At 41.2% G+C, this 25,452-nt stretch overlaps 1 protein-coding gene across 1 annotated transcript in view; it reads right to left on the bottom strand.

The window, feature by feature from the left end:
* The window catches only part of LOC149246319 (Galactose mutarotase-like superfamily protein), a 172,329-nt gene that overhangs the window by 78,054 nt on the left and 68,823 nt on the right, over positions 1 to 25,452 (bottom strand). Inside the window, exons 3-4 of the mRNA XM_089457871.1 lie at positions 25,149 to 25,262; positions 24,337 to 24,388 (exon numbers count right to left, since the gene is read on the bottom strand). Of these exons, the coding sequence (XP_089313997.1) occupies positions 24,337 to 24,388; positions 25,149 to 25,262 (166 nt within the window). The remainder of the gene's footprint in view (positions 1 to 24,336; positions 24,389 to 25,148; positions 25,263 to 25,452) is intronic.

Raw genomic sequence — 25,452 nt, forward strand, 5'->3', positions numbered from 1 at the left:
TCAAGAAGGCATTGGACTGCATGGAGCCGGATAAAGCTCCTGGGCCAGACGGGTTCAATGCCAGATTTTATCAGACATGCTGGCCTATAATTAACAAAGATCTCTTAAGAATGGTCAGGAAATCACAATCATGTATCAAAATTGGAGGCAACACCAATTCGGCCTTCCTTGCCCTGATACCGAAGGAGAAAGGAGCCACTGACTTTGGCAGATTCCGGCCTATTTCACTATGTAATACAAGCTATAAGCTGATCACCAAATTAATAGCCAATCATCTCAAGAACGTGTTGCCGGACATCATACCGGAAAACCAAGGTGGCTTCATCAAAGGGAGAAAGATTCTGGACAATATTGTGCTGGTGCAAGAAGCAGTTCATTCAAGTTGCCAGCGAAAAGAGAAAGGAATGGTGATAAAGCTCGATCTGGCTAACGCCTTTGACAGGGTGAGACATGATTTCCTCTATGCTGTTATGGAGAAACTGGGCTTCTCTTCAACCTTCATCAATTGGGTGAAAGCCTGCATTGCCTTCCCTTGGATAGCGCCTCTAGTAAATGGCCGGTCAACCAAGTTCTTCAATGCCTCAAGGGGTTTAAGACAAGGTTGCCCGCTCTCCCCGCTTCTCTACGCCATTCAAGCCTCGGTGCTCAGTTTTCAACTAAACTGCTGTCAACAAATCCAATCTCTGCCTGGACTCAGAATGGTTCCCAACATTAAAGATATTAACCATGCCCAATTCGCCGATGATACCCTTCTGCTTGGAGGAGCGAGCATAAATTCTGCAAGATCCTTTAAGAAGGAGCTGGATATCTACAAGGAGGTCTCAGGCAGCAAGATAAACTATCTAAAAAGCACCATCTACAGCTGGAACTGCTCGGTCAAGGATCTTGCTGATATAGCCAGGCTTCTAGAAATGAAAGGAATTCAGACCTGGGAGTTTTTCAAATACCTGGGGATCCCAATCTTCAAATCCATTCCTAAAGTGGCCCACTGGATGCCAATGCTTGACAAAATAAAACTCAGAATCCAAGCTTGGGGAGCCACCTGGCTGAACAATGCGGGGAAGATTATCCTGATGAAATCAGTGCTCACAAGTATGCCGCTTTACCATAACTCCATTCTGCTTGCTCCCAAAACTTTCCTCAGTAAATTGGACAGTCTGCTGAGAAGATTCCTCTGGGAAGGGGGGAAAAACAATGAAAAAAGACTTCATTTAGTCAGATGGGATACTGTTAAAAAGCCAACTCTGGAAGGAGGCCTTCACTTAAGAGATCTGGGAGCCCAGAATCTCTCCCTGGGCTCCAAAATACTATGGAGCATTGTTGATGGGAAGACTAGCTGGAGCAAGAAAGTGTTGTGGAAAAAATATTTCAAGGGACAGCGGCTGAGATGCTTGGACCAGCCTCCAAAAACACGTAAAGGCTCTCCGATTTTCAAACTTTGCCTATCAGCTATGGAGCACTTTAGTCAAAATCTATACTGGATTCCAGGTAATGGAAAAAATATCAGAATTTGGGATGATCCAATCCTTGGTGATCAGTCATTAAACCAGGTAGACGGCCTGACAAACATTAAAATATGGCTACAGTCAAACAATCTGAACACCCTGTGGGACATCTCAACATGGACGGAGGATGCTGGAAGTCGGTGGGCTAGTTGGAATTTGGGAGAGGTTCCCCAACAGCTGCAGGTTGAAGCCAAGATTCTGTTAGACAAGCTTCAAGGGAAATCCCCAATTAAAGCATCAGCCAAAGACAAAAGAGGGTGGGGCTCCCTCTCAGGCAAATACACAGTTGCTGAAGGTTACAAAAGCAGGAAAGCGATCCCTAATGTTCCCCCTGATCCAGCTCAATGGAAATTCATCTAGGCCTTCCCCTCGCTGCCCAAAATCGACTTCTTCTGCTGGACGCTAGCCCACAACAGCATTCTCACTAGAGATATCTTGAGAAAACGTGGAATGGAAGGACCTTCCAGATGTCCACTGTGTATGTCCGAGGAAGAGTCCGCTAATCACCTGTTATTGCTATGCCCAGTTGCCCGTGTTGTTTGGAGGGGAGTCCTGAGAACAAGAGCTGACAAAGTCGAGATCCCTGGTAATATTAACACCCTGCTTCACAACTGGGCCTCCTTAACTCCGTTTGATCTCTCAAAAAAAAGCCTCCTCAAAACAGCCTGGATGTGGATACCTAAATTTACTTGCTGGAAGCTGTGGTTGGAGAGGAACAATAGAATTTTCAGGGATGAGAAATGTACACCGGGCAAAATCATAACTAAAATCCAAGCTTTACTGGGAGAAACTCTGGGCACCAAACAGGCAATAAAAAATGAAGCTGATCTGGACAGCGAGGAGGAGATATGGCTCAAAGAACTGGTTCCACACTATGACACCAAGCCACTGTCCCTTGCAATCCCCCATGCGAATTGGGAAATCCGCCTGGAAGAACAGATGTTTATTAAATGGCGCTCTGTCCTGGAGGAACATTGCCTCTTCTTCGATGGGGCCTCTAAGGGCAACCCCGGGGCTGCGGGAGGAGGTGGGGTTCTTCTGAAACCGGATGGTTCCACTGAGCTCCGATATCAATGGGGACTGGGCATCGAATCCAATAACAGAGCTGAGGCTTTGGCTCTGTGGCAAGGGCTCAATCTAGCTCTCAAAAGGAACATCTTGAAGCTGTCAGTCTTTGGAGACTCCAGGCTAATCATTCAAGCTCTGAATCTCAACACAATCCCCTCTCAGATCCTCTTAGCCTCCATTTTCAAGAAAATCAGGCTTATCCTACCTCTGTTCCAGAAAATAAATTTCTTTCACATTCTGAGGCATCTGAATGATCAAGCGGACCTTGAAGCCAACTTGGGCTCCATTCGAGACAGAAGATCCCTGTTAGTCAACTCCGACGAGGAAGAATGCATCATTCCTTAATCCACTGTATTCGATTTGCCCCCATTTAGTCCTCATTGCCTAGCTTTCAATATCAGTGGTCTCATTCTGTTCAGAAAGCCTGTTCCTATCTAAAAAGCAAAGACCGGGTAACAGGGTATTAATTTGACTAAAGTAGTCATTCAGATTTCAAGTCTTCCACCCAGAAACGAAATTAAAGATGAAGGCTCCATTTCAGACCATACTGATGGATTTCTACTATGGTTAGCGCCTCCCGCCGGTGCCCAGGTTCGGACGTAGAAGCGATATGCCGTTTTCGCTCAAGCCCTCTCATTTCAGTTGTGATGATTAAGGAACAGGGATGCAGAAGGACCGGTAGGAAGAAGGCTCAAGGAAAGGTTAACGCGGACTCTGTATTCATGAAGGACAGCCATCATTTCATGCCTGAGCAAGACCAAAAAGAGCTGGGCGTAACGCAACTCTGTCATCTGGCAATCCGAGGATTGATCTCACCTGGATCTGGTTCAATAGAGAGATACGCTGTTGTGCATTAGCACTGTCAATTCAGAATCTGTTGTAATGTTCAAGCACGCGGCAGCTGGTTTGCCGCCCTAATTCCAATAACCGTTACAGTCTAAAAAAAAAAATGTCTTAGGAAAATTAAATTCTCCAAGTGAAAAATTTGTGGGTGATCCGAATTGGATCCTAAACACTCTATAAGTTTTCATAAACTCGTTCAAATTATGCCAAACAGATTCAAGTCTTAGAAAGATCAAGCTATCAGAAGGAATCCTCGTGACAGTTGCAATTGTGATCAGCGTGGAGCAACGAGAACCCTCGTCGAGCGCGTAGACCGTTGGCCCATGGTAACGCACGCTGGCGCAAATTGGCAAAACCAGAGGCTAATTCAAGAAATGTGGGTGGTTTCTAATACACTAAAGCGCCAATCGCGTATCGTAGGGCGTCCCCCTCAATGAAGGAAAGCCTCGAAGTGCCTAGACCTGAAATGGCTATGAAATGCGAAAAAGTAATAAATTCAGTTCCGTGGATTCCACAAAACCAGCAGGATATCGAAAGGCCTCAAGGCAGTAAGCAGTTTTGACCGAGTCTCGCCTAATGCCACACATTGAGTGACACGCGTCCGGCGGAAGAGAGAGAAAACTGCTCACATCGGACGCGTAAAATTCACGCTACTTACCCGCCCGATTTGAACGACGACTGTAGGATCTGGGGGACCCAGATCAACGACGAAGGCGTGTCCCGATAAATGACCGGATTTGACAAAGTTGTAAAGCAAGATTACATGGGATTTGAAGTCCGACGTGGACGACGAGTTGGTAGAAGATTCGTGTTTCACGGGCATCTTGGAGCAAACGGAAATAACGACCGTTCAAATGTGTCCAAGGAACCTGACGCACTCAACTGTTACAGAATAGGTGGCCACCTCCCTGTGAAGCGTTACACAATGATGATGACGCAGAACAAGGGAGTTCGAACAGACAAAGGCAGGAAAACCAGAATGTCGGGAAGCGAAAACGAACCAACAAAAAGCAGACTGGCTTTAAAGCCATGAACTAACAGAAGAAAAGAGACAGAGAGAGGAGTTAGTTAGACGCAAAAAGTTAAGAGCAGAGAACAGAGAGAAGCCAAGCTGACCTGAAGGCAACATCGAGCCAGACAGAGCCAGAGAGAGTCAGAGAGTCTGTGCACTCCAGAGAAAGCTTGAGAGGTTCAAGCGAGCTCCTCGGCATAGGCCTATCATGTATGAGTTTCAAATTGGACTCATACTACTGTGACCAGTAGAGGTCAAGTACTAGTAAGGAGAGTCTGTGTACTCCAATCCTACTGATTCATATCTGTTGAGTGAGACTCAAATTGAGCTCATTGTTGTAAAGAAACTTTGCTTTGAAAACATAATAGAGAGGCCACCACTGAAAGTTGGACCAGGAGACGTAGCCCAGGAGCATTGGGTGAACTCCTTATTAAACTTGTTGTATTACATGTCTTCCTATTATGTTTTCTCTAACTGCCTCAGTGTCTATGTATTTTGCAATCTTATCGATCCATTGCATAAAATAACATCGGCACATCCATGCACATGAGTCTGTAATACCTTTAATTCTTTGTCCTGGATAAATTCCAGATGAAGTGGCTCTAGGTTACTAAGGTTAGACAAGCTTGTGCTGGATTTTGTTGTTGAATGCTAACTAGATCAAAGCTTAAATTAGGAGAAGGAGAGTTGGTTGAAGCTAACCTTGAAATTGGAAGATTCAACTCTAAGAGGAAAATGCCAAAAGAAAACCCCTTGAAATCAGACTCCCAATTCATGGATGGTTTCCTCACCATGAAAGCCGTGGTGGAGGAAATGTATAGAGAATTTAAGAAAGGTAGAGCTGAAGATTCATCAAACTCCAAACAAGATAAAGGAGCAAAAGAATCTCTCCTCCATGACCACTCTAAAGGCAAAGGGAAAGAAGAAAAACTTCCCACGCCTCCTAGTAGCCCTGAAAACAAAAAGAAAACATCTTTGATTAAATTAGATGTTAAATTTGATTTACCGATATATGACGGAGAGTTGAATGCAGAGAAGCTGGATAATTGGTTTAGACAGATTGATGTTTATTGCAGAGTGCAGAGCATCAATTCAGACAAGAGTAAGATTCAGCTGGCCAGCCTACGCCTTGGAGGCACTGCTTTGGTATGGTGGGAAGGCAAGACACAACTTGACCTGAAGAAACATGGTAAAATTCTTTTTGTCTGGAGTGAATTTGTTTCTGCAATTAAAAAGCAATTCTATCCACTAGCCTATATGCAGCAAGCCATGATGAGCTAGCAAACTCTTCGCCAATTAAAAGGGCAAAGTGTGCAAAGTTACACTAAAGAATTTAGGAAAAGAGCTTTGACTCTAGGAATTTCTTTAGACTCACCTGAAACTCTGTTGAAGTATATAGGTCGTCTACACAGCTACTTAAAGCACACTATTCTCATGTTTAATCCCACTAGCATAGATGAGGTATCTGTTCAGGCTACACATCTAGAAGCTAGAGGAAAGAATGTGAACCCAGAAGTTGGGGGATCATCAAAACCCACTGCAAGCAAAAGCAAGGAAAAGAGAAAACAGAAATGGAAAGAGAGGAAAGCCAATACTGTACAAAAGACCAAGTCTTCGTGCACTCACTGTAAGTGTTGGAAATACTAAGAGGGGGGTGAATCAGTGTTTCTTATTTTTTTTTTTTAATTGTTCTAGTGATTGCCAAAAGCATATATAGATATGTATATGCATACACAAAACACAGAAATCAACAGTTGGAATAAATGCTTTTATTAAAACTCAAGACAGTGCAATGAAATAAATACAATATAAGTATATATCTGACTGTGAATAGTTGCCAAGCTCCAACTTGGACTTCAGTGAGGCTCCAACCTCCAGAGCACCAACTCTGTTTAGCAGTGGTTCTGCACTTAGGAGCACCTACCCCTAATGACTTTAGTCCTGTTCAGTTCTGAGGCTCCAACCCAACCTTGGTATACACTGGTATGCTGTTGCACTCTATTCAGCTGAGGTTCTCTCACTCCTACTCTCCTGCCTCTGCTACTTCTACAGCCTCCGCTGCTTCTGCTACCTCTTCTGCCTCTGCTGCTTCTGCTACCTCACACTCTGGTTCTTCACCATCACAACGGCACCAACAGTTCTCTGTTTTTATTGTTTTATACATTCTCATGCCTTTGTCCATTTGTTTCCACTTACTCGCTGGCTCTTTGGCTTCCTTCTCCCTCGCTTGAGCTTCGGCTTCCTCAACACTCGCTCGACCTTCTGGCTTCCCTCCTCCATTCGCTTTAGCTTCCTCTGCGCTCGAATTAACCAATGCTTCACGGGACATGTTCAAGAGGAAGAGGGGCCAAATTACAATAGGAATGATGCTTATTAAAAAGAAAAAGAAAAATATTAGAGAGGTCCCCCTTTTTTCTTTTCAAGTTCACGAGTCGTGAACTGTTATTTGTTCGTAATATAGATGCCCGAGATCAATTCCAGAAATGAAGCGTTTCAACATATATATATATATATATGACTTCTTCCTATCACCAAGGGACATGTTCATAGGGAGGAGAGGCCGACTTGTATATGAAAAATATATATGTCGGAGAATCTTTTATTCACAGACTTATTACTTCACGGAAACCATATAAACGAGGCTATAGCCATATAGAGGTCCCACATGCCACGTCATATCAGTCAAAAAACACGTGAAATTAAACCTGTCGTCCGACCATTCATCAGGCGATCCAGCGACGTTAAACTTCTCCGCCGTTCTCCTGTCACATCAGTCAAAAAAAAAAAACACATGAAGTTAAATCTGTCATTCGATCATTCATTAGGCGATCCGACGACGTTTGCTCCTCCTGATCCCGCGAACCACCCGCATGTTAACTCGCGATAAAGCATTTTCAACTGTTCCCTGCTGCCACACGTCACAGTTCTAATGGAATCGCGAGCCCGTGTACGAATACCACTTGACTCCCAAGGGCAGTGCGAGCATTACTACTTACCGCTTAAGCCTGCTCTCCCCGCCCGATAAACCTTATGCATCTTCCGCGCCATCCCTTTAGGACTTGCGATCGTTGCGGATGCAATATGATATTAAGCAATAGTTGATATACTTGTCGAGTCCGCAACAATTCATCGCAATCGGGGGTTGCCCTTGGCGGAGGTCCGATGCGATATCGCTATCGGTGATCGCAAAGGGGCCGCTTACCACTGTATGACTTTTGCTCCGAATTCCCGATGCGATAATCGCTATCGGCAATCGCAATGGTCCACTTGACGTATTGTAGCGCCTGCTCCCGAAGTGTTATCTGTGGCATATTTGCTCCTCTCATCTCCATCTACTCCGATGGCTTTGTTCTGTTGTTCCTCTTGGCTCCGTCTGCTCCTCTTGGCTCCTCTTGGCTCTGTCTGCTCCTCTAATATTGCCATATTGACATCAATGACAATCTATGTCCAACAGTAAGAAGGATGGGCATGATGATGAACAACGCTGGATCCTGCATCCAAAGCTGAGACCCAAGAAATTCGAGGGCAAGAAGAAGAAGACTGCTATAGCGATTCAAAAGAATTTGGGGTCAGACTTAGGAGATGAAACAACAAATGTAGCCATAGGTATAAAAGGTAAAAATTCTGAAGCATCTACTAGTAATTCTGCACAATCTACTGATAATGAAGAAAATGAGAGGAAAATACATGATCTTTTTCATATTCGAGTTGTTTCCAAGCATCAAAAGATTGATACTTTGTTTGATACTGGCTCACAAGTAAATTTCATTTCTGAAGCAATTGTAAAGAAGTTGGGATTACTAACCACACCTCACAAAAAGCCATATCCATTAGGTTGGTTATGTGATAAAGCACAGCTACAAGTGACTAGACAATGTAAACTTAGGTTTTCTTTTGGGTCAGCATTTGTAGATGAGGTTGAGTTAGATATAGTTCCTTTGAATATATGTGGAATTGTTTTAGGAAGTCCTTACATGTATGATAGGAAAGCTATTTTCTATAGAGCTCAGAACAAGTATCAACTCGTTAAAGATGGAATCCAATATATTGTAAGAGCTCATAAACTCAAGAATAATTATACTCTCATAAATTCAGGACAGATGAAAAGAATTGTAAATTCATACAAACAATTTTTGCTGATGGTTGTAAAGGAAAAGAAACCTGATAAAACCAATGTATTTGAGGGTTGTGATGCTAAACAGCAAGCTGATTCAGAAAAAGTCGTTTCAGAATATGATATATTGTTTCAAGAACCTGAAGGTCTGCCACCCAAAAAAGAAATAGTACATGATATTAATTTGCAGCAAGATGCTCCATTGCCTAACATCGGAATGTAGAGGTTGTTCGCTTTAGAGAATGCAGAAATCAAGAAGCAAGTACAGGCGCTGCTCGAGAAGGGGTTCATCAGACCTAGCACATCACCATGTGGGTCTCCAATTGTCTTGGTGAGAAAGAAAGATGGCTTATGGAGAATGTGCATTGATTACCGAGCACTGAATAAGATAACAATCAAAAATTGTTATCCCCTTCCTCGCATAGATGATCTATTGGATCAATTAAAGGAAGCTGTTTATTTTTCCAAGTTGGACTTGCATAATGGCTATCATCAGGTCAGAGTTGCAAAGCAAGATGCATGGAAGACTTCTTTCAAAACAAAGCAGGGATTGTATGAGTGGTTGGTTATGCCTTTTGGCTTAACTAATGCTCCTACTACTTTCATGAGAGTAATGAATGATGTACTCGGACCTTTTCTTAATGATTTTGTCATTGTATATTTGGATGACATTCTTATATTCAGTAAAACATGGGAAGAACATTTAAAGCATGTTAAGCAGACTCTAGATGTTTTGAAAAAAGAAAATCTTTATGTTAAGCTCTCAAAATGTGAATTCGGCAAAACATCTTTGAATTATTTGGGTCATATTGTAGGGGGTGGTGAATTGAAGATAGATCCCTCTAAGGTTGCAGTCATTGTAAACTGGCATAAACCCAAATCTGCTACAAAAGTTGGAAGCTTCTTAGGGGCAGCACAGTATTGGAGAAAGTTTATTTCTAACTTTTCCTTAATTGCAGCTCCCTTACATGCTTTAACAAGATTGAACAAGGTGTTTCAGTGGGGAGGCAAACAGCAGAAAGCCTTCGACACCTTGAAAGAAAATATTAGTACAGCACCAGTACTAGCACTGCTCGATCTTCAAAGACCATTTGAGATTGAAACGGATGCCAGTGACTATGCTATGGGAGCAGTGTTGATGCAGCACAGTAAATGCATATGTTATCATTTTGAGACATTTAATTTTGCAGCAGTTAACTATCCCACATATGATAAAGAATTGTATACATTAGTACAGAGTGTGAAAAAGTGGAAACATTATTTAATGGGCAAAGAGACAGTTATACATACTGATCATCAACCACTTCAATATTTACACTCCCAAACTAAGTTGCAGCAATCAAGACATTATAGATGGATGGGTTTTCTACAACAATTTCATCTAGTCATCAGGTATAAAAAGGGCATACACAATAAAGTTGCAAATATGTTGTCCAGACCAATCATAAATGCATCCACTATACTTAAGCATAATTCAGTATTGCATGAAAGCTACATTGAACAGTATGCTCAAAATATAGATTTTAAAGATGTATATGCAACTTTAGGTCATGGAAAACAAGTAGAAGAATTGGATTATCATGTTAAGGACCAGCTCTTGTATCATTTTGGGAAGCTATGCATTCCACAAATTGAAAGAGTAAAGATAATTTGAGAGGCACACACTTCTCTAATATCAGGTCACTTTGGTGTAAGTAAAACAGTTGCACAGCTGCAAAGATTTTGTTATTGGCCAAAAATGAATGAGACAGTTTCTAGATATGTAAGAGGGTGTACCATGTGTGCTAAAAGCAAGCCCAACAATAGAAAATTAGGCTTGTACACTCCACTACCAGTTCCTTCTCATCCTTGGGAAAGTGTTTCCATGGACTTTGTTGGAGGACTGCCTAAATCTAGGAAAGGTCATGACTATTTATATGTTGTTGTAGATAGGTTCAGCAAAATGTGTATTTTAATACCTTGTAACAAACAAATTACAGCTGAACAAACTGCAAAGTTGTTCTTTCAACATGTATGGATTCATTTTGGATTACCCACTTCCATTATATCTGATCAAGATACCCGATTTGTTGGGAAATTTTGGTCAAGTTTGTGGGAATTGATGGACACCAGGCTGAAGAAGAGCACAACTTTTCATCCACAAACAGATGGCCAAACAGAAGTAGTCAACAGGACAGAGATCCAATTGCTCAGAGGCTATTGCAGCAAGCATCCTAAGCTTTGGGATGAACACTTATGTTATGTGCAGCATGCTTACAACCGAGCTAAACATTCTTCTACACAAAGATCTCCTTTTGAGACCTGTTTTGGTTTCACACCAAGGTCTCCCTTGGATTTTGTCTTTGGTAAAGACATAGCGGTTGATGGACACAGTGATGTGGACAAGGCAATCAAGTTCATCGAACAAATTCAAGAGATTCACCATGCAGTAGAGGAACCGCTGGAAAAGAACCAAGCCAAGTACAAGGCAAGGCATGACAAGCATCGGATGGAGCATAGTTTCCAAGTTGGTGATCAAGTCTGGTTGTATATCAGCAAAGACAGAATGCAAGGTGAAGGTAAGAAGCTGAAGCCAATAAGGTATGGACCTTTCAAGATACTTGAGAAAATTGGTGAGAATGCTTTTCGCCTTGATTTACCAGCTTACATGCACATCTACTCAGTTGTTAATGCAGGCAGCTTGAGATTATTTGAACCTTCATTAATTGAAAATCCCGAAGCGCAGAGTCAATTGCCTTCTATTGATGATCTGTTGCCTGAATATCTTAATGAATTGCAAGAAGATACAGTTTTGGACAGGAAGGTGAGAACTACGCGCAGAGGGGATGTTGAGTACCTCAGGATTGGACTCAAAGGTTCAAAACCAAGCAGTGCGAAATGGATAGAAATTGGGCAAGCAAGGAATCAGTACCCTCACTTGACTAATGCTTAAAAATAAACTTTTGGGGTCCAAATGCTTTTTCAGTGGGAAGGCCGTGATCCGAATTGGATCCTAAACACTCTCTAAGTTTTCATAAACTCGTTCAAATTATGCCAAACAGATTCAAGTCTTAGAAATATCAAGCTATTAGAAGGAATCCTCGTGACAGTTGCAATTGTGATCAGCTTGGAGCAACGAGAACCCTCGATCGAGCGCATAGACCGTTGGCCCATGGTAACGCGCGTTGGCGCAAATTGGCAAAACCAGAGGCTAATTCAAGAAACGTGGGTGGTTTCTAATACGCAATTAGTGCAAGGCGTCCCCCTCAGTGAAGGAAAGCCCCGAAGTGCCCAGACCCGAAATGGTTATGAAATGCAGAAGAGTAATAAATTCGGTTCCGTGGATTCCACAAAACCGACAGGATATCAGAAGGCCTCGAGGCGGTAAGCAGTTTTGACCGAGTTCCGCCCGATGCCACACACTGAGTGACACACGTCCGGCGGAAGAGAGAGAAAACCGCTCACATCGGACGGGTAAACGTCATGCTACTTACCCACCTGATATGAACGACGACTGTAGGATCTAGGGGACCCAGATCAACAGCGGAGGCGCGTCCCAATAAATGACCAGATTTGACAAAGTTGTAAAGCAAGATTACATGGGATTTGAAGTCCGACGTGGACGATGAGTTGGCAAAAGATTCGTGTTTCGCGGGCATCTTGGAGCAAATGGAAATAACGACCGTTCAAATGTGTCCAAGGAACCTAATGCACTCAACCGTTACAGAATAGGCGGCCACCTCCCTGTGAAGCGTTACACAGTGATGATGACACAGAACAGGGGAGTTTGAACGGACAGAGGCAGGAAAACCAGAACGTCGGGAAGCAAAAACGAACCAACAGAAAGCAGACTGGCTTTAAAGCCATGAACTGGCAGAAACAGAGAGATTGAGAGAGGAGTTAGACGCAGAAAGCTAAGAGCAGAGAACAAAGAGAAGAAGCCGAGCTGACCTGAAGGCAACATCGAGCCAGACAGAGCCAGAGAGAGTCAGAGAGTCTGTGCACTCCAGAGAAAGCTTGAGAGGTTCAAGTGAGCTCCTCGGCATAGGCCTGTCATGTATGAGTTTCAGATTGGACTCATACTACTGTGACCAGTAGAGGTCAAGTACCAGTAAGGAGAGTCTGTGTACTCCAATCCTACTGATTCATATCTGTTGAGTGAGACTCGAATTGAGCTTACTGTTGTAAAGAAACTCTGCTTTGAAAACATAATAGAGAGGCCACCACTGAAAGTTGGACCAAGAGACGTAGCCCAGGAGCATTGGGTGAACTCCTTATTAAACTTGTTGTATTACATGTTTTCCTATTATGTTTTCTCTAACTGCCTCAGTGTCTATGTATTTTGCAATCTTATTGATCCATTGCATAAAGTAACATAGGCACATCCATGCACATGAGTCTGTAATACCTTTAATTCTTTGTCCTGGATAAATTCCAGATCAGTGGGCCTTAAAAGAATTAATTTTTGGAGGTTTTCAACCAAGGGAATATTGAATATTTCAAGAAAAAATTGACCCTTGGACCTTGGTGATCAAGTCAAAGTCAAATATTTGAGGAAATTAGCTCAAAATAATTAATTTTGAGCTAATAAAAATGGAATTAAATGATAAATTAGAAAATTCCTCAAAAATAAAAATTCAACGACTAAGATTAAAAGATGATCAAGTATTTTTCGACAATCAAAATTATTTTGACAAGGATTAATGAAACTAACTGTTATTTTTCACTTGGAGGATTTATCTATAAATTAGAGTCATTTGAGTATCTAGGGGTCTGATTTCTGGCTAAGAAATTGTTGTTGAAGCATTCATGTAAACTATTGTCCCACTGGGAACTATTTTTCTATCAAAATAAATACTTTGGGGTGCAACTCAAGGTGTTCCATGTTCATTGATTTATGGTATGTCCTAGCTACGGGTTTTCCTATGTTGTGCTAATAAATGGTAAGATATGTTTGTGAAAATTTGTTGCAATAGTTGATTTATTTCTCCTACTTATTTATAATAAGTTATTCACCAAAGCTTCAGTAAATACCAAAATAAATTCAATTGCAGATTTCACAAATTAGGCACTGAAAATTAAAAGGCAAAAGAAACATCAGCATATGAACAATCACATTGACACACTTGTTTTTGGACAATCGTCCTCAGAAAAACCCAATGTGCGAAAACCGTGCAGTAGATCTAAGGATTCTCATTATTGGCAGTAAATATCTGAATACAATTTGGATACCCTAGAGAAAAACGGCAATCCACTCAGAGAAAATAACTGAGAATTCTCTCACACTAATTCTGGAGATTGCTTTGTCCCCAGCCCACTGCGTAGTCCCTACGTGAGCCTACACAGGCTCTACATGATTTCTACGTGGAGGCTCCCTCTGACTGCGTCAACCTAGACTGTTGTTGCTTCTGCTACTGAGAAATCGAGATTTCTCCTGCCAATCAACTATTGTGATTCCCGGCACTAAACGTTGCCCATCCCCATCACTTCTGCGTCAACCTCCTCCAGATTTTGCACTGACCCTCCATGTCAATCTCCTTCAGCGACTGCGTTGTCCCTTCTTGGACCAGCGTTGCCTCTAGTATCTCTCTCTATGTATTCACTGGAACTGGAAATCACTTCCTTCCAGTGTTGCCTCTGATCCTCTCTGCTTGATCACTGGTTTGAATTCCTTAGCAATTCCTACCCTAGGAAAATCGCTCTATCTATCTTCAAGTGAACCCCAAGCCTCCATCTTATACTTTTCCTATTGAGTCTTAAACAGCCGAGATTAAGTCGCTAATCAACGGCTAAGATTAAAACATGACTTGATCAGCCTTCTAGATCATTCTCACCCATATTTTGATTAATACCCATTAATATTTTAATTTCCCTAAGTTTATACTTAGGAACCCCATTAAAAATATTAATTATTTTAAAAAAATACAATCCGGGTGGAATTTCACCAAACGGTTTATGAGTTCTTTAGAACTCATGTGCCTTAGCCTCTCCAGCAATTTTCAAGGACAAAGCACTTCTGATGTTACCAAAACCTAACTCTCCCTCTTAGCGAGGAAAGTGCTCTAGCAACAATGTCCATCTGCATGTTGCTTTGTTTCTGAAGCACTTCCTTTCTGCACGGTTGCTGCCACCAACACTGTGCTACTGCTGCCCATGACACTGTTACCGTCACTGCTGCATCTATACTACAACTCCCTCTCAAATATTGCATCATTCTATTGAAAGGGATTTTCCAACATACCCATCTGTTCCTGAAATTGAACAACTTTTCTCTTCCTAGAGCCTTGGTAAGTATGTCTGCCACCTGATTTCCTGTGGGAGTGTACTCCAACTATACCGCTCCACGATGAACGCAGTCTCTGATACAGTGACACCCAATATCAATGTGTTTGGAGCGATCATGAAATACTAGATTTTCGGAGAGCTTGATACAACTCTGATTATCACAGAAGATCACTATTGCTTCCATCCTTCTCTTAAATAAATTTACAAGCAGTTTCTTGAGCCATATAGCTTCACATGTTGCTTTGCTAGCTGCCATGTACTCAGCTTCAGCAGAGCTCGGAGCTACAAACTTCTGCTTCTTATTGCACCAGGAGGTCATCCCAGATCCAATTCCGAAGCAATTGTGAAAATTTCTACACTCGAAGGAACCCCTATTACAGCAAATTTGAATCTACTTCACCTACTTGATTTTTAATATACATTAACCAATTTATTCTTCTGAATACTGAAGCAAATTATTTCTGCAGCCTACACTAATTAAATATTTGATCTCATGAAACAGAAAACAGAGCAAAGAACAAGATACATACGACACTTATTTTTGGACACAATAGTCCCCGGAAAAACCCAATGCGGGAAAACCGGTGCAACAGCTCTGAGGGTTTATTATTATGCAGGAGAAATATCTAAATACAAATCTAGGATGCTCATCTAGCAATCCTTTATGAAGAAAATACTAGCATAAAATCTGAGTGAGTTTTACCTCACTTCACTCGATAGAATTTCAACTAATCCGGCACAAGACTGGCTAACCCGGCTATTTTTGCATTGGCTCTGTGTCACCTTCTCTTCCCTCTGCGTCACCTCTCCCGGTTGTTCTGGCAATTACCGATAGTTCTAGCAGTTCCCGGTAGTTTCGGTTGTTCCGATAGTTCTGCATTCTGCATGACAAGCAGCTTTTCTGCGTCAGCTCTCCCAGCCACTGTGTTGCCTCTATGTCAGCTCTCCCAGTTGTTCTGGCAGTTCCCTGCAGTTTTGGATTCTGCATGACAAGCAGCTTTTCTACGTCACCTCTCCCAACTACTGCACTGCCTCTCTACAAGCTCTCTCTGCCTCTTTGTTCTGTAGTTTCTGGAAAGTCCTCGCGGATTCTCTCTGCCCCTCAGTTGCAAGAGCTCCCCAATCGATTTTCTCTTGAGAACTTCTCACCTCAGAAAATCGATTTCCTGAATCTCTCTGTGTGTATTTCCAAATGAACCCCAAGCCTCCATTTTAGACTTTCCCTGTTGAGTCTTCAACGATCGAGATTAAGTCTCTAATCAATGGCTAAGGTTAAAACATGACTTGATATGTCTCCTAGATCATTCTCACCCATATTTTGATTAATACCCATTAATATTTTTATTTCCCTAAGTTTAGACTAAGGAACTCCTTTAACAGTATTAATTATTTTAATAAAATACAATCCGGGTGGAATTTCACCAATGGTTTTTAGGTTCTTTAGAACTCATGTGCCTTAGCCTCTCCACCAATTTTCAAGGCTAAAGAACTTCTGATGCTACCGAAAACTAACACTCCCTCTTAGCGAGGAAAGTGTTCTAGCAACAATGTCCGCCTACATGTTGCTATGTTTCTTAAGCACCTCCTTGCTTGCACTGTTGTTGCCACCAACACTGTGCTCCTGCTGCAACTGTACTGCTACCCATGACACTGCCACTGCCATTGCTGCATTTGTACTACAACTCCCTCTCAAACACTGCATCTACTACTGCTAACACTGCCACTGCTAACACTGCATTCGTACTGCAACTCAGTTGCTGAGAGCTGAGAGAAGCAACTGAAAAAAATAAATAAATAAATAAATAGAAAAATAGAAAACAGAAATAGAAAAAAGAAAAAAGAATAGAAATGGAAATAGAAATAGAAATAGAAATAGAAATCGGGAAAGGGGAAGGGGAAGGGGAAGGGGAAGGGGAAATGGAAATGGAAAAGGAAAAGGAAAAGGAAAAGGAAAAGGAAATGGAAATGGAAATGGAAAGAGAAAGAGAAAGAGAAAGAGAAAGAGAAATCGAAATAGAAATCGGGAAAGGGAAAGGGAAAGGGAAAGGGAAAAGGGAAAGGGAAAGGGAAAGGGAAAAGGGAAAAGGGAAAGGGAAAGGGAAAGGGAAAGGGAAAAGGGAAAGGGAAAAGGGAAAGGGAAATAGAAAAAAGAAAAAAGAATAGAAATAGAAATAGAAATCGGGAAAGGGAAAGGGAAAGGGAAAAGGGAAAGGGAAAGGGAAAGGGAAAGGGAAAGGGAAAGGGAAATGGAAATGGAAATGGAAATGGGAATAGGAATAGGAATAGGAATAGAAATCGGGAAAGGGAAAGGGAAAGGGAAAGGGAAAGGAAAGGGGAAGGGGAATGGGAAGGGGAATGGAAATGGAAATCGGGAAAGGGAAAGGGAAAAGGGAAAGGGGAAAGGGGAAAGGAAAGGGGAAGGGGAAGGGGAGGGAATGGGAAAGGGAAAGGGAAGGGGAAGGGGAAGGGGAAGGGGAAATGGAAAGGGAAATGGAAATGGAAATGGAAAAAGAAAAATAGAAATAGAAATGAAAATAGAAAAAGAAACTAGAAATAGGAATGGGAATGGGAATGGGAATGGGGAATGGGGAATAGGAAATAGAAAATAGGAATAGAAAATAGAAAATAGAAAATAGAAATAGAAAAAGAAAATAGAAAATAGAAAATTAAAATACAAATACAAATACAAATAAAAATAAAATAAAATAAAATTTTCCAAAATTAGCTGAACTTAACTGTGTTCAACATAATACAATGAATGTTGGAATCTGACTGTCGTTGATTCTAACCCTCTGAATCTTCTGTGCTACAGCTGACTCCTGCACTGCTGCCAACGTTGCTCTGCAGTGATCAGTCTCTAATCCCAAGCTACTGCACATGTCCTCCAAACAATCCACTGCATCATCTGACACTAAGTCCATCTCACTACTGCTAAATCTTGGGCTCCCGTAGCAAGGAATTGATCCAAGAGGTGGACTCCCCAAGGATTTTGCCCACATGTAGTCCTCCTGACTACAGCTCAATATCGCCCCATCTCCCGCCTGGAGATGCGTGAGCATTCATGGCATATTCATCCTCGTCAAGCTTTGTTGAAGCAGTCTTAGGATCATGTTTCTCATCCTTGTCCTTTTTCTTCAAAGGACACTGGGGTGCATAGTGGCCCATCTCGCCACAACTGAAACATTTCACTTTCGAAATGTCCTTTCGCTTCGGCTTCTGTTGCCCCTTCAATGCTAGAGTTGCGTTCTCCTCCTCCTCCTTCATCTTTGCACCACTCCCACTGCTACCATTGAGGTTGACCTTCACTAGGTCCCTCCTTAACTCCTCCTGTTGAAGAGTCGCCCACATCTCCTCCCATGAAGGTAGTTTTTCCCTGCCCAATATGCTTTGGACGAAAACTTGCCATTCTTCTGAGACTCCATTCAGGGCTATCCTCACCATCGCGGTTCGCTGAGGAGTGGACCCCACTACAGCAAGCTAGTCTCGAGTGTCTTGAAGACGCTGAAGATAGAGGTTCACCCCTTCTCCTTTCTGCATCAAAGTTCGTTGCAACTTCTGCTCTAAATACATCTTCCATTGTTCAGAAGAGCCTTCATACAGAGATGACAAGGCTTCCCACATCTCTCAGGATGTATCCTTGCCCTGCAAGTGTGAGACCACATGATCTCGAACTCCATCGAGAATGAGCCTCTTTGCCTTCCCCTACTCGGCTTTGTACTTCTTCTTTCCATCATTGTCAGCGGGAACAGCTACAACACTTTTGACATAGGCCTCGAGATCATATTCCTCCAAAACAACTAAGATTTTGGTCTTCCATATGACATAGTTGGAAGCACCTTCCAACCTGTCTTGATCTCTGAGCCCATGCGATGCCATCTCACCCAACTGTCGAACTGACTCCTCTAGTCACTACTTAGCACTGCTCAGCTGCTCAACAAGTGAGAAATTCGAACTTTCTGGTGGAAAGTTCTCTGAGGAGAAAATTCCCCTTCTATGCGTCTTTGTTCTTTTCCAGCGGATTTCTACCCCGGCAGAAACTGCGCCCTTCAAGAAATACGTTGAGGCTCTGTGTCACTCCCTCTGCCTCTGCAAACTCATGAACTGGAAATCGTACTTCTCTGTCGTCTCACTCAAAGAGAGATTTCCTCAGATCTGTTTCCCAACAAGGATTGCACAATCCCTTCAAGGGGATTCGAATTGCTGCCAAGTGCAACTTTCAGCCTCACTGCTCAGCACTGGATCTCCTCTTCCTGTTTCAAAATCAATGCTCTGATACCATCTGAAAATTCCTACACTCAAAGGAAACCCTACTGCAACAAATCTGAATCTACTTCACCTACTTGATTTTTAATATACATTAACCAAGTTATTCTTCTAAATACTAAGGCAAATTACTTCTGTAGCCTACACTAATTAAATATTTGATCTCATGAAACATAAAACAGAGCAAAGAACAAGATACATAGTACACACTTATTTTTGGACACAATAGTCCTCGGAAAAACCTAATGCGGGAAATCTGGTGCAGCAGCTTTGAGGGTTTATTATTATGCAGGAGAAATATTTGAATACAAATCTAGGATGCTCATCTAGCAATCCTTTACGGAAAAAATACTGGCGGAAAACCTGAGTGAATTTTACCTCACTTCACGAGGCAGAATTCCGACTGATCCAGCACAACACTGGCTAACCCCGGCTATTTCTGCGTTGGCTCTGCGTCAGCCCTGCGCCACCTTCTTTGCCCTCTGCATCAACTCTCACGGTTGTTCCAGCAGCTTCATCTATTCCGGCAGTTCTGGATTCTGCGTGACAGGCAGCTTTTCTACGTCATCTCTCCCGGTTGTTCCGGCAGTTTCGGTTGTTCTAGCAGTTCTAGATTTTGCGTGACAGGCAGCTTTTCTGCATCACCTCTCCCAGCAACTTCGTTGCCTCTCTGTAAGCTCTCTCTACCTCTTTGTTTTGTATTTTCGAGAAAGTCCTCCCGAATTCTCTCTGCCCCTCAACTGCAAGATCTCCCCAGTCGATTTCCTACTTAGAACTTCTCACCTCATAAAATCGATTTCCTCAATCTCTCTGTGTATTTCCAAATGAACCCCAAGCCTCCATTTTATACTTTCCTGTTGAGTCTTCAACGGCCGAGATTAACTCTCTAATCAACGGCTAAGATTAAAACATGACTTGATCCGCCTTCTAGATCATTCTCACCTATATTTTGATTAATACCCATTAATATTTTAATTTCCCTAAGTTTAGACTTAGGAACGCCATTAAAAATATTAAATATTTTAATAAAATACAATCCTAGTGGAATTTCACCAAACGGTTTGCGGGTTCTTTAGAACTCATGTGCCTTAGCCTCTCCACCAATTTTCAAGGCTAGAGCACTTCCAATGCTACCAAAAACTAACAGCAATACCCAGTGGTACTTTTCCTGTCTACTGAACTTCCTACCTAATTTGCATCAGTGAATCCACTCAATTCAATATCATTTCCCTTGGTGTACCTTAATCCAAAATTGACTTTTCCCCTCACATATCTGAGAATGCGCTTTGTTGTTGCCTAGTGTGCCCTTTTTGGTTCCACCATGAACTGACTAAGAATGTTGACAACATAACATAAGTCTGGCCTGGTGTTGACCATATACATAAGTGACCCAATGAGTTGTCTGTATAAGGTGGGGTCCACTTCCTTGTCTCCTGAAGCATCTATTTTCTTCCAATTGGTAATCATAGCCGTAGTCATAGATCGACAATCCTGCATTCTGAATATTTTCGGAATTTCTGATGCATATCTTCCTTGGCCAAGGAAGATCTCACCATCCTGCTGCCAAACTTCCAATCCCATAAAATAGTGCATTAGCCCCAAATCCTTCATATCAAACTCAGTTTCCAAGTTCTTCTTATAATCCTCTATGAGTCTGGATGATCCTGTCAAAAATAGATCATCCACATACAATACTAGAATTAACGGCTCACCTTCTACCAGCAGATAATAAAGATTGGGATCGGCATCACTCTTGATGAATCCCAACTGTTGTAAGTAGCTGTCAATTCGACCATACCAAGCTCTGGGTGCTTGTTTTAGCCCATACAAGGCTTTCTTCAACCTACACACATGAGTTCTCTTTTCATGTGTTTCGAAACCTTCTAGTTGTTTGATATATACCTCTTCTTCTATCACCCCATTCAAGAACATTGTCTTGACATCCATTTGGTGAATCTCCCATCCCATTTGAGCTACAAGGGATATAATGGATCTGATAGAGGTATACTGAGCTACTGGGGCAAAGGTTTCCTCATAGTCTATTCCTTCATTTTGTGCATATCCTTTTGCGACAAACCTAGCCTTGTACTTGTCTATGTTGCCATCTGCAGCATACTTGATCTTGTAGATCCATCTCGAACCTACAACTGATATGTTCTATGGTCTTGGTACAATTTCCCAGACATCATTTGTCATGATAGAATTGTATTCTTCTACCATGGCATCCACCCATACCTGGTGTTGTACGGCTTCTTGAAAACTAGAGGGTTCTTCGACCTAAGCTACCAATGCTTGGTACCTGTTAGGTTGTTTTCGCTGCCTTTTCTCGGCTCTAGGAGCTCCAATGAATTCCTCTGCATCCCTCAAAGTCTGTCGTACTTCTCGGCTAGTTCTTCCATTGGTGGTGGGAAGTTCCATCTGTTCCTCTTCCTGTTGTTGTACCTGATGTGACACTCCTAGCTCCTCTTCTCTTGAGGAGATGTTAGTACTGGTTACCATGCTTGAACAAGACCCTTGTCTTCCTGCCAGATCTAATCCTTGTGGATGGACTAGAGGAGCATCCTCATCCTGTTCTTCAAACGGCATCTCACAAGATTTCCTAAAGGCTCTATCTTCCATGAACTTTGCATCCCATCTTACTACAATCTTCGTACTACTCGGAATGTAGATCCGATACGCCTTTGAAGTCTCGTTGTAACCTACTAGATACCCAACTTCAACATTCTGCTCTAACTTGCTCCACTTCCCTTCGAGAATATGGAAATAAGCTACACTTCCGAATATTCTGAGGTGACTTACTTCTGGCTTCTTTCCCGTGAAAACTCCCTCTAGCATCTTCTTTCTTAAAGCCCTGTGAGGAGTCCTATTCTAAATGTGTACAGTCATGCTGCATGCTTCTGCCCACAAAAACTTGGGTAGATTTTCATCGTATAGCATCACCTTTGCTATTCCAATAATAGTTTTGTTCTTCCTTTCTGCGACTCCATTTTGTTCTAGATTATAGGGTGTTGTCCATTCTCTTCGGATCCCTTCTTTTGCACAGAAATCAGTGAAGTTCTTATCCATGTATTCTCCGCCATTGTCTGAGCGCAATATCTTGATCTTCCTTCCTGTCTGGTTTTCCACTAGAGCCTTAAACTCTTTAAACCGATCAAAGACCTCATCCTTGGTTCTTAAAAAATAGATCCAAGTTTTCCTGGAATGGTCATCTATGAAGGTAACAAAATACTCAGCGCCACTGATGGCCCTTATAGACATTGGACCACAAATGTCTGAGTGTATTAACCCCAATACACTCTTAGCTCTTTTGTTGCTTCTGGAATATGCTGCTTTGGCGTACTTGCCTAGCACGCAGCCTCTGCATGTATCATCATGCTTGGTAGTAAGTACTGGAACCCCCATAACAGTTTCCTTGAGCATCCGTAATGCCCCATGATATAAGTGACCCATCCTCCTATGCCACAGCTCATTTAATTCTTTTTCTCCATCAACATTAGCCCCAAGGCCACACAGTGGATTGAAGATTTCTTCCATGTGACCTGAGGTGTGGGTTGGGCAGCGATAACACATTGTAACCATTCTTTCATGGTCAATGAAGTTATGTGATTGCTTTTGCAATTTTTGAGCTTCCACTTTCAATTTTCAGCAGGAATATTTGTTATGTATTTGTTACTTAGTGGACTAATCCCAAATTCAGATATGTTGTATTTTTATCCCTGATCTACACTTCTACCATATTTGTTTTTAAAAGAAAAAAGTTTTGATTGGTGCTTCATCAGATATTTGTTTTCAGTTCTAGGTTAGATCATTGAGTTCCAATCCAAATATCATAAATTGAAAGTTTTAGCAAGTTTCTCTTAATAGTAAATAGACACATGTAATTACAATAGTTGAAGAGAAAGCATGAAGAAACCCTGATTATACACATTAAAATCAGCAATATAATATTATGAAGAATAGCACTTCATTGTGTCAATGGCTATAACAAATGTATTAAATATATTGTTATTGTCCTTGAATGCTGAGTTAGTTCCCTTCGCAGATGTCCTTCTAGTTGTTCACAGTCACTTACCACAGTGCAGAATGATAAGATGACAAAAATTTACTCTCTAGAGAAACTGAGTCTACCATAGGTTAGCATAAACGATAAAAAGGCTAAAACAACAATCTACTGCAATACAGGATGCAGATTAAGAGCCAGTTTTACAAGGCTAGCATAAGGCAAGTCTTATCTAAGTAACAGCCTATTTTATGCAGGGTCCTGTTAAGCAACTCTGTTAAAGATAAATCAAACTAACTTGACTAAAATCTGTCTTTTTCCCTTCCTATTCCCATCTCTTTTAATGATCTCATAATTGGTTATTCTGAATTAATCTATTTAGAAGTATGTAAAGCAATTTATTTGGATATAACATCATGCAAAAATGGCACTAGGATTTATAAATGTGAGTTGAAGTAATATGGATCTAATTGGATTGACAAGTCTATATAGAAATTTGGAAGGCGCAACAGATTATTAGAGAAAAAGTCAATGATAGATCATGATTAAATGTCAGAGCAAAGCATCTTTATAAATCTAATGTTATAAAGCAATTGAGGAAAACTCGGCTGAGTGTAACATGAACCCTCGGTTAACCTTCAACCAGATTGAGCTCTCTAAGCCTGCTATTCATAACTAAATTATAAGTTGTTTACATCACCTTTCTGTCTTTTTTATTTTCAACCTCGCATTAGCCATATTGTAAGCCTATGATTGTAACAAATCTTGATAGTGAGCTCTCTCCCATCCACTTTTCTGTACCATATGTATTTCTTCCAATTCAGAAAATAAACTCTTCTACAATGAAAAATGAAATGACAAATCAAAACACACTCAAAAGCTTCAATGAAATTCATACCTCCCAAAGAAATGCCATATTAATAGGACTACCAGAAAACAGCGTAAAACTTATGAAATGTCAGTAAAATAGGCATGGATAATGCTCCCAAGTTAAAGGGGTGAATGACAATAGACTGATTGGACCTCAATAGACATTGTGTAAGTGATGTTTATAGAACAAGTAAAGCATGCAATTTCCAATTAGTTTCATATTAGTAAATCATATTTAAAAAAAACAATGTATAGCCTAAGTATACAAAAGTGATTCAAAGTTTCAAACCCTTCAACATATTGTATAGTTTTGATAGAACAAATAAACTGGGAAACAGAAAAGCAGCAAGTTGAAATGTTAAATAGCTCATTAGATCACAGGCAGTAATGATTCTACCTGTTGTATTGTACCTGGTCCAAACTGAGGAAAACAATGTGGGATGCCTCCACTGCAAAATTGACAAAGCTCATGTATAACGAAGTGTGTAAATATAAAAGTAAAAGATATTAGACTTGGTGATGAATAAAACGTAAAAGTCTAAACATTCTAAGAAAATCAGTAGATAGACTAGAGAATGTCTGCAGACAAGATGCAATGTATTTCATTCAATGTTAAACTCTAATGTGTTCTTAATAAAACCTGACTTTATTGACGTGTCAGCTTATATCAATTAAGTGACTTGTGGTCATAGGCAATCTTACTTCTAGACAATAGGCAATAGAGTTTTACTTGTGGAAATTTCTCAGAAATCAAAATTTAATGCAAAACAGAAATTTCAAATTTCAACATAGAAAGTTTGTCAGATCATAGGCAATCTTACTCCTAGACATTAGGCAAGTTTGACTTACCCATGTGGATATTTCTCAGAAATCAAATTCAATGCAAAACAGAAATTTCACCTTCAACCTAGAAGGTTTCTCAGATATTTACAATGTGAATTTTCAACATTAAGGCTGCTGTAAAAGAAAGTAGAAAACAGCAGCAGAAAGAGTACAATGTTTCACCTGCAAACAGCCCAAACTTTCCAATAATTCAAGAAAAGAAGACAATGAACCAAAGGGATAAGTTCCAGCCATTTTAGGGAGACTTTGTGGAGAGGCTAAAACACAGGAGTTCTCCAAAACCCAGAAATCGTTTCTCAAACTCATATTTTACGTATCGATTTGCATTATGACATTAAAAAGATTATGTGAAGGACAAGCGAAAACCTGATTGGTTTTTGGCCATTGAAAACAGCATCCGGTCGCACAAAAAGAAGATCCTTTCCATTTGGAATCTTCCATGAACTGATACACCCTCCAAATAAGTAAATTTCTGCTTCACTGCAAAGAAGTTAAAACTACTGTCATATCCCTTCATCCATTGTTTACTTTATTCTCTGCCAACAAACACATTTCATACACAGTTCATTTTTGTCTGATTAACTGTATCTCTGTATGCTCAATGTCAAAATTTCAAACCATGTTTTAATTCGTTAAATGTTTTGAAATGTCACAAACAGCTAAAAGACTT

Source organism: Pinus tabuliformis, chromosome 7, assembly GCF_031772625.1.
Source record: "Pinus tabuliformis cultivar Carrire ecotype Pingquan chromosome 7, CPIR1, whole genome shotgun sequence".
Lineage (NCBI taxonomy): Eukaryota > Viridiplantae > Streptophyta > Pinopsida > Pinales > Pinaceae > Pinus > Pinus tabuliformis.